We start from the raw sequence: 10369 nt of genomic DNA on the forward strand, positions 1-10369 counted from the left end.
CGATCACATATTTGGGGATACCGATATATTATCGGAGACTCACAAATGCTGAATGGAAATACGTCGAGGAGAGGCTGCAAAAAAGACTTAGCAGTTGGAAAGGTAAGCTACTGTCTTTAGGAGGAAGATTGGTCCTAATAAATTCAATACTAAGTAATATGTTACTATATATGATCTCCTTCTTCCAGTTGCCAAAAGGAGTTTTAGATAGATTGGATTATTTCCGATTAAGATTCTTTTGGCAAGGAGATATATAGCGAAAAAAAAGAAATATTGATTGGCTAAATGAGTGTGGTTTACCGTCCCAAAGACCAAGGCGAGTTGGGCATTCATGACCTTGAGGTTAGGAATAGGTCCCTACTCGGTAAATGGTTGTTTAAATTACTAACGGAAGATGGTGTATGGAAAACCATCCTCCAACGGAAATATGTGGGCTCCAAGGCAGTATCGCAAGTATATTGGAAGCCTGGGGATTCTCACTTTTGGGCGGGTCTAATGGCTACGAAGAATATTTCTTTTGCTATGGATATTTCTCGATTAAGGATGGCTCGGAAATTAGATTCTGGGAGGATAAGTGGCTAGGAAATGCCACTCCGGGAACAATATCCGTCTCTATACAACATTGTATGTCACAAGGGGGTGATACTATCGCCACGGATTTTAGGTTTCTAACACTAATATTGAACATTTTCCATTTGAACCCATCTGAGCGGACTGCGGCGACTCGCGGGCGACAGGCGCGCGACGGCCGGATCCTCCCCTCGCCGGCGCTCCGGCCGGCCCTCTGGCAGGCTCGGCCCCCTCGCCCCGGCCTCCTCGCGGTGCCCCCATGGGGACCCCCGCCCCCGCCTTTGGTGCTCGCCTCTGCCCCCTGTATCGACCTCCTCGACCGCGAGCCTTGGGCTGATTGGCCGGCAGAGGAGGACCTGTCCGACGCGGCTGCGGCTGCGGCGGGTCTCCTTCCGCGAGGCCGCCGTTTTGGTGATCGCCTGGCTGAGCTCGTCTCTGGTGAGTTGCCTCCCCTCCCCCGCCCGAGCGCCCCCCTCCCTGCGTAGGTGCCATCCCGCCCCTCCCATTCCCCACCTTCCCCGTCACCGCCGCGGTCCGGCCCTCCGACCGGTCGGCACGGTCGCGGGGCCTGAGCCCGTGCTTGGGGGGTGGTCGAGAGGGCAGACCTCGGTCGTGCGGCGGTTTCCTGGCGTCGGGACGCCCCCTCATCATCGAGCTCGCGCCTCCTGCCCCCTCCGATGGCCTCCTCTGCTTCGGTGTCGGCTTCTGTCTCGCGTGGCTTGCCCAAATTCCGTGCCTTTCTCCCCTCTCCGGCTCCGGCCAGCCCGGCCGTCGACGCCCCGCGGGTGGTGCTGGCGCCGCGCCGCCACCCCCTGGCTGTACGAGGGGAAACCCTTCCCTCCCACAGCGACCCGTCGCTTAATGGGCTGGGCCGCCTAGAGCACCTTGGTCCTCTGGTGTCGGGGGGCTTTCCTCCTCTGGGTCGTGGGGTGGGGCTGGGCCTCGCCTCGTCTCCTGCTGGAGGCCTGGTCGACCATGCACCAGGGCCCGAGACAACCTCGTCTCTAGGGCAAGTGTGCTCTCCTGCCTTGCATTCCTCCCCCTTCCCGCACCCTCCCATCCTGCGCCGCCCCCTGTCCCCTCCACCATTCCCGCGCCGTCCGTGCTCTCCGCTCCGCCCCCGATGCCGCGTGATGCGGGGGATGGGGCTCCTCGCCCAAAACACCGTGCTGACGAGCCAGCGGACCGTCGCCCGGCCGACTCCTGGCGCCCCTCCTCGGAGGCCTCGCGGAGGGAGTCCAAGCTCCGCTCCAAGCTCGTGTCCCGTGGCTCTGCCCTGACCTCAGACCCCTCCGGGTGGGAGGACCGGCTGCGTGACCGCTCGCCGGACCATTGGCGGAGCCGTGGGTGTGAGCGGGACCGCTGTTCCCCTGCTCGTCGCTGCCCTCCCCTCCGATCGCAGTCCCCGGCTCGCTCTAGTCGTGCGGAGCAATCCCCACCTTGCTGGTACAACCCACCATAGCGTCAGCCGCAGTTCCGTCCCCCGGGTCCCGGCGCTCCCAACCCCTGGGGCGCTTTCGCGAAGAAGAAGAAGAAGAAGGCTGGCCAGTGGTTCGGTGGTGGAGCTGGCCAAGCTTCTTTCATCACCCACCCGACCCCGGCCCATCTGGCCTCTCCGGCAAAGTCCACCTCCAACGCCATTTCCTGCTTCAACTGTGGCAAGGAGGGCCACTGCCAGGTCGACTGCAAGGAACCTCTGGCTTGTTTCAAGTGCAAGGGCACGAACCACCCCACGATTCTCTGACCGCTTCAGCCGGAGGAGGGAGAGCTGATGCTCTACGGCCATGCTCTGGACGATCTTGGATTCTTCCAAATGGATCTGCCCGCGGTCGCGGCTGTGCCATCCCTAACCGCTCTCATCTCGGTCTTGGAAGGCCGGTCGGCTTCCCCGTCTATCATCACGGAGGAGCTCCGTCACCTCTTCCGCCCTGATTGGGACTGTGAGGTTGCTCCGATCTCTGATCACGAGTTTACCACGGTGTTTCCGGATCCTATCAACTTGCGCTATGGCACGCACAGTGATCAGCTCACATTAGCTCTCAACAAGCTCACCGTCAGCATATCAGTGCCATTGGTGGACCCTATGGCGGTGGCCTGTCTCTCGACGGTGTGGATTCAAATCCGTGGGCTACCGCCGATTTCTAGGAAGGAGCGCGCCATTCGGAACATGTCCAGACTCCTTGGCAAGATAGTGGAGGTGGATGGCTCCTCTCTCGTTCGCGGACCGGCTGTTCGTGTCAAGATCAAGACTCACGACCCGACTAATCTACAGACAACTGTCCGTATGTTCTTTGGAGATGCTGGATATGACCTCAAGATCTCGATGGAGGGGGAAGCTTTGGGCTCCTCCCAACCAGCGACGGATGATGTGGCTCCCGGGTCCGATGGCGACTTGGGCGGTGGCCCACGCTCCCACGATGGTGGTCGGTCACCGCGTAGGCGTAGCCGTTCCCCAAGCTCCAGCGGGGAGGATGAAGACTCCCTTGAGCCACATGCGCCGCCCCTGCCGGCGGACAAGACAGCGACCAAAGAGCTCTCTCTGACCCATGATGCTTCTGCCCAAGATCCGATGGAGGATGTGGACGCTCGTGCACTCAACGACATGCTCGACGCTGATTCACCACTTCGCCCTAGCGCGGCCCTCCCCCTACTCCTTGGCACTCTCATGGCTGCTTTGGAGTCGGAGACGCTTAGTGGGGCAAGCAATGTCAGCTTGGAGGTCTGCCCCCTCCTTCCCGCGTATGGCCTCACCCACCATCACCCGGGCATCATCGCCACCATCTTCGTCGCGGGTTGGGTCGGGGGAGGTCCGCCCCCCCGGTGACCGGGACTGGGCAGGTCCGCCCCCCCGGTGCCTCCTCGTCCTCCGAAGGGCAAGGGCCCACCGCGTTCGGCGTCTTCTCCGGCGATGATCACTCGGAAGAGCGCGTGGATCGACTTGGCCGCGCGTGCAACTGGTGCGTCCCCCAATGTAGTTGAGAAGGCCGCTCGCCGGGCTGCGGCCCGCAACTTGGACTCAGGTCCGTCCCAACCCCCCTCTGCTTTCGGCTATTGATTGCTTACTTATGGATGACACATCTGATGGGGGGATCCCGGCTGAGGAGGAACCGATGGACTCCTTCTCAGCGCTTGCTGCCGTTCCCTTAGGCCATCTGGCCCTTCTTGCCAATGATTTTGCAATTGTCTTCCGTGGTGAGGAGGGCCCCACCCTTGAACAGATCACGACCATCAAGGCTAAAGAGATCCTTGATGGCCACCTTGCAGCCGGTAGGGCTCACGAGGCTGCCGTGGCTGAGGCTGCCATGACCCCCAGCATACAACCCGTGGGGAGGGGGGATAGGCTGGCTGCTGCCCTGGTAGAGGTTCGGGGCCGTACTCGTTCTCGCATGGCTCAACTTCGTCAGGCGCTTATCGCATCCATTGCGGTGGGGTCCAGCATGGACCCCCTAGAGGAGTAGTATGCGTGCACTTTTCTGGAATCTTCGCGGGTTCGGCTATTATGGCTGGCATCGCCAATTAGTGGACTACATGCGTGAGGAGAATATTGATATAGTGGCGATCCAAGAAACAATGAGGTCCGAGTTCTCTCTGTCTCGAAACTCGATCGATTGAGCAGACATTTGTTTGCATGTCACTGGTTGCCATCTAGTGGAGTGGCGGGACACTCTGGTGGCATCCTTCTCGGGGTGAAGGATGCCACCTTTGAGGTTTGATCCATGGACCGCAGAGATTTCTTCGTGAGTATGGAAGTATGGGAGAGGGCTGTTAACTTCAAATGGGAAGTGATTGTCGTTTATGGCCCGGCTGACCACAATCGCTCCACCGTGTTCCTCGCTGAGCTGCACGCCAAGATTAGGGCGGCCACTCTCCCAGTGATCATTGGGGGTGACTTCAATCTTCTATGCTCCATAGCGGACAAGAATAATGGTTGGGTTGACCAGTCAGGCATGCAATGTTTTAATGACTGGATTGCCGACCTCGAGCTCCAGGAGTTAGATAGGATCAGAGCCAGTTTCACCTGGACTAATAAACAGGTGAATCCGACCCAAAGTGTTCTGGACCGGGTATATGTATCCCAATGGGAACTTCGGTTCCCCTTAGCTACTCTCCAGGCCATCACTAGGATTGGATCTGAACATGTACTCCTCCTACTATCATCCATGGATGAGCATCCCCGACCGCCCCCTCGCTTTCGGTTTGAGGCGTTCTAGCTTCACCATCCAGGATTCACTGCGGCCGTTCGAGACCATTGGACTGCGGCCCGTGCTGAACCTCACCGGACTATGTCAGTCATGGACGACTGGCATCACTTGGCCAAACGATCCCGACAATTTATGAAGGGCTGGGGCGCAAATATTGGACGGGACCTACGGGTCCAGAAGCAGGCTCTACTTATGGAGATCCGGGCACTTGACATTCGGGCTGCCGACCCAGGTCTGTCCTCGGAGGAGTGGTCCCTGAGGTATAGCCTGGAAGATACCCTTACTGACATCTATGCCAAAGAGGAAGAATACTGGCGCCAGCGCGGCTCTTTTAATTGGATCCTGTTTGGCGATGCCAACAGGGCTTATTTTCAGGCCATTGCCAATGGCCGTAGGCGACGGTGCACTATCCCCATCCTTTGGGATAGGGACCGGTTGTTACAGGACCCGGACAAGATCCGGGCTCATGTAGATGGGTTCTATATAACTCTGTTTTCCGCTCGGCCGCGAGGGGGCCTCGCTCTAGCTGAGAACTTTTGGGATGAGCATCTCCGCGTCTCCTCCGAAGAGAAGCAAGCCCTCCTTAACCCCTTTGAAGAATCTGAGGTGGAGGCCATCGTCAAGTCCATGAACGCGGCCTCTGCCCCGGGCCCGGACGGTCTCCCGGTCCGGTTTTTTCAAACTTTCTGGCCCACCATCAAGGGCGAGATTATGGCATTATTCCGGGAGTTTTCGAGGGGGACCCTTGATGTATCCCGCCTGAACTATGGGATCATATCTCTAATCCCCAAGGTCCAAGGGGCATCGGATATTCGACAGTTTCGCCCGATCACGATGATTAACGTGATCTTTAGGATTTTAGCCAAGGGGTACGCCACTAGGGCGGCCCTGCTGGCTCCAAGGATCCACCACCCGAACCAATTGACGTTCACAAAGGGCCGATTCATTCTCGACGGGGTTCTAGTGCTTCATGAAATCCTCCATGAGGTCAAGAGAAAACACCTCCGTGTTGTTTTCTTCAAGATTGATTTCCATAAGGCCTATGATACGGTCCACTGGTTCTTTCTCTGTGAGGTCATGGAGAAGCGTGGGTTTGACCCATATTGGATAGCTCGGGTGATGCAGTTGGTTATGTCTGGCCGTACTGCTGTCAACATCAACGGGGAAGTTGGCTCCTACTTCCGCACTACCCAGGGGGTGCGCCAAGGCGACCCCCTGCCCCCTTCCTGTTCAACCTGATTGTGGATGCACTTGCCACAATCTTGGACAAATCACGACGGGCTGGTCATATCAAGGGGATCTGCCCGCACCTACTCAGTGACGGGGGTATTACTCATCTCCAATATGCGGATGACACCATCCTCATGGTTGAAGGCTTGGACTCTGACATCCAAAATCTGAAGTTTCTACCCTTGTGTTTTCAAGAGATCTCGGGCCTGACAATAAACTTTGCCAAAAGCGAAGTAATGGTGCTAGGCTACTCAGGGGAAGAATCCCGACGCATAGCCATTATGTTGAACTACCATCTTGGCTCGTTTCCGACCACCTACCTTGGCCTCCCGATTAGCGATTCCTGCCTCCAGGCGAAGGACCTTCGCCCCACGGTGTCCAAGCTCTAACACAGGGTCGAGCCATGGCAGGGGAGGTGGCTATCCAAGGCGGCCCGGGTCGTGTTGATGAACTCCTCCTTGGTTAGCCTGCTTATGTACTTGATGGGATTCTATAGTTTGCATGAATCCCTTCATCAGGAAGTCACCAAGTACTTGTCTCGGTTCTTCTGGGCGAGACCAGATAGTTGACAAAAATATCACATGGTAAAATGGTCTGAGGTTTGCAAGCCAAAGGACCAAGGCGGCTTGGGAGTCATCTCGTCCAAGCGGATGAACATAGCCTTACTCTCCAAATGGCTATGGCGCATTGAGATGGGTGATGGAGGCCTATGGGTCCAGATCATCCGCGCAAAGTACCTGCGTGGACAACCCCTGGCCTTCGCCTCCCGGACGGGTGGCTCCCAGTTTTGGCAGGCAGTCATCCAGCCTATGTCGGTCCTACGGATTGGAACATCCATCTCGGTGGGGACATGCACCAACACCTTGTTCTGGCTTGACCATTGGTCGGGTGACCGACCATTTGCCCAACATTTCAACACGCTCTTTTCCATCTGTGTCCGACCGCATCTATCCGTACATGCGGCCCTCACTGACCTAGGGGCTATAGCTTTCCGCCGTACTTTTGGGCCGTTAGAACGGGGCCAATGGGACGAGATGCTCCAATGCATTTCTCTTCACCCTCCCTCCATGGAGGAAGATTCATTATCTTGGTCCCTCGAACCAAGTGGGAGGTTTTCTACCAAGTCCCTATACCACGCCATGCTAGCTACCCTGGGCCCAACCAAAATGACCCTTCTTTGGGAGATTAAGCTACTGTTAAAGATTCACATCTTTCTATGGCAATGGGTGCGAGGCCGTTTACCCTCGGGTTCGGAAGTTAGAAAATGGAATGGCCCCAGGGATAGTCTATGCTCCCTATGTAGCATACCAGAAGACTCCAACCATATTTTCTTTTGGTGCCCGACGGCAGTCCTCCTCTGGAGCTGCATCAGGGAGGTGATTTGTGGTGATTGGGACCATGATAACCTCCCCGATCTATTTCAGGCGGTCCTAAGCCGAGAGGCCAGGACGCGCCCTAGCCTGTGGGTAGTAGTGGGGGCGATAGCATGGACTCTATGGACGGCTCGCAATAAACTCGTGATTGAGCATGTGATTCCAACTCGTGCGACTGACTCTATTTACAAATTGTGTGGCTTCTTGCAGCTATGGAGACCGCTCAGCAAGCGGTGTGATCGGGACTTCATCGACAGGATCATCTCGGCCTTACGCACCACCGGAGGAGCATTGGCGCCACCGCTCCCGCCTCCACCACATGAGCCGGACTAGTTAGACTACAATCCATATTTTGGGGTTGTTTGGCTATGCCCCGAGCGCTCTGCTCTATGTTGTACTTCTGTTATGCCCTTGTGGTAACCTTTTTTTTGTTTCCTTGGCTGGACCTTTTGTTGGTCGCGATTGTCGGGTATTGTTGTGGTGGTTGCTTTATAATCTAAAGCGGGGGGAAACCCTATTTCGTGATACTATCGGCACGGTAATGGAATAATTTCTGCCAAATGTGACATTCAGAAGGGATTTATTTGGACCCAGACTACAATCGCGGAACATCCTGCTCCAGCGGTTGTCCATAGTGCAATTGTCACATGGGTCTGATGTATTCCGATGAACCTACATGGGAATGGACAGTTCTCAGTAGATTCTATGTATAGAGCGTTAATCCAGTCTGATGTGCCAGTTGATAATAACAAGAAGATCTGGAAGATGAAGATACCACTTAAGAATAAAATCTTCGCATGGTATCTTCGTCGTGGAGTCATTCTTACTAAATATAACCTTATTAAGAGGAATTGACATGGAAGTCCGCAATGTGTCTTTTGTCACCATGATAAGACAATAAAACATTTATTCTTTCAATGCAAATTGGCTCGTTCTATATGGTCAGTCATCCAAATAGCTTCTGGCTTGTATCCTCCTTATTGTGTTGCTAATGTATTTGGAAACTGGCTAAATGGGATTGATCACATGATTAGAACCCTTCTCAGGGTGGGAGCGCTTGTCGTTATTTGGTCACTTTGGCTCTGTAGAAATGATAAGGTTTTTAACGATAAAAGTACTTCTCTTATGCAGGTTATCTACAGATGTACCGGGACTCTTCGTTTATGGTCCTCTCTACACCGTGTGGAGAATCGAGACCTGTTTATGGAGGTGTGTGCACGATTGGAGGCTACAGCGAGGGATACTTTTACCCAACATGGGTGGAAGCATGATCTTAGGATTGCCCCCCTCCGCTTTAGGCGTTATACGAATACTGCATGCTTTCCTTGTATTTCGCTTTTTTTTCATTTGAATGAGAGGATATTGTTTGGCTGTGTGCATCTTAGCTATGCAGAGGCCGGGTGTACTGCTTTAATCTTTTAAGTAATAAAGCACCCCTTTTCGAAAAAGGAGTCACAATGGCAGCAGAGTTCCTGCTCTCGAAGGTGGTTGACCTCGTCAACTGGGCGCGCGGAGTTAGTACGTTCGATTTGGCCAATGACGATCGGGTTGGTCTGCCTCGCATTAGGGCATCTCCAATAGTTGTAAGATAGGTGTTGGTAAATTTGCCACCTAGGACACAGTGATGATGTGGCATGTATTAAATGTGAAGAGAGAGTAAAGTTGTATTTAGCAATGTTCAAGAAATCGTTAACCTGTAGCTGCTCGGTCAGTTTAGGAGTAGCAATTAGTCGGTGAATCAGCCTATTAACTGGATTAATCGGTCGACCATTAATCGATAGATTTGAATAGAAACTTGCCAACATATATCAAGATTTTTTAATGTATTATACCATACTCTCATGCTCCCGGCTATGTAGTATACCAAAATATGTTACCATACACATATGAAAAGCGTAGAGAGGAGGTAAAATTATTAATCATATCTATTAAGGAGTGGCATGGGGCCGGAAGGGGTTATGGGCCAAAATTTTGGGCTTTGTTTGCCCACCCGTTAATGGGCCAGCAGGGATTAATCGGCATGACAACTGATTAATCGGTCTAACTGGCCAATTAATCGTCCCGACAAATTAACGCAAAAAATAGGTGTTATTTGATTCGGCCATGCTATGAGTAGCGATTAACTGGCCCGTTAACTAATTAACCGGGTGAATTCTTGAACAGTGGTATTTAGATTAACCAACAACTTTTGCACAAGCTCCAAGGTAAAATAGAGAGCAATCACATTTATTTTCTCACCATCTATTGAATATCTTACATACAATCCATTGGAGTAGTTGTATGATAGCTTGTTGGTTGATGACATGGACATTTTACCAACAAGACTAACATACAACCTATTGGACATGCCCTTAGAGGTGATGCATGCCAGCGCGGCCCGACATTGACTGATTTGTTGATGTTCCATTCATTGCTGCTCATCAAGATTTCAAGGCGAAACAAAAGTACTTCATGGTCATCAGCATCAGAGCATGGTTAACAATACAACTAGTTGATGGCTATATGATGTTGACATGTCATCCATAGTTAAGGTTATAGCCGACACATACAATAGTTAGATGTAAACGTGTGCTACTTTATTAAGGGACAATTACATTTTTACCCCTAGTTGGTTCCTACCCACGGGTTTTGCCCTTACTTTTCGAGCTTGCTCAGTTTTGCCCTTACTTTTTCTGTCGAGATCCCTCGAATGCCCTTTGACTGTTTGACCAAAACTTTGAAAATTCATAACTAATTCATATGAACTCAGAAAAATGCAAATAAGATATCAAAATGTTCAGATAAACATTACCTTTATGGGCATATCATTTGCATTCAAGACAAAAGCATCATTTAAATTACCCGAGGTAATTAGTGTTATTAACATTATTAAAAATAAATAGGTATAAACAATATTTTTTTCATGAATAAAAATTACATGCAAATGTAGGTGATGTTTTCTGAACATCCTGATAACTTATTTGCATTTTTCAGAGTTTGTATCAACTTGTTATG

General features: G+C 52.7%; 1 protein-coding gene across 2 annotated transcripts; it reads left to right on the forward strand.

Annotated features, from left to right (window-relative positions):
* The first annotated feature begins 551 nt into the window (after nt 1-551).
* On the forward strand, nt 552-7986 carry LOC123052031 (uncharacterized). Of its 2 annotated transcripts, none has more exons than XM_044475078.1 (2): nt 552-1008; nt 7586-7986. In XM_044475078.1, exons 1-2 carry the CDS (start codon nt 627-629, stop codon nt 7612-7614), a joined length of 411 nt encoding a protein of 136 aa, XP_044331013.1. In that variant the 5' UTR covers nt 552-626; the 3' UTR covers nt 7615-7986. The 2 variants fall into 2 exon arrangements, 1 of the variants encoding a protein (XP_044331013.1); XR_006424417.1 differs by lacking the exon at nt 552-1008 and adding an exon at nt 1027-3590.
* Nucleotides 7987-10369: the final 2383 nt, after the last annotated feature.

The sequence above is a fragment of the Triticum aestivum genome, chromosome 1A (genome assembly GCF_018294505.1).
Source record: "Triticum aestivum cultivar Chinese Spring chromosome 1A, IWGSC CS RefSeq v2.1, whole genome shotgun sequence".
NCBI lineage: Eukaryota > Viridiplantae > Streptophyta > Magnoliopsida > Poales > Poaceae > Triticum > Triticum aestivum.

What these genes read in the sequence shown, in the direction of transcription:
- LOC123052031 (XM_044475078.1), top strand. Translation starts at nt 627, where the DNA reads ATGTCACAAGGGGGTGATACTATCGCCACGGATTTTAGGTTTCTAACA. An exon ending in CCTGGCTGAGCTCGTCTCTG is followed by an intron (nt 1,009 to 7,585) that starts GTGAGTTGCCTC and finishes GGCTTCTTGCAG; the next exon opens with CTATGGAGACCGCTCAGCAA.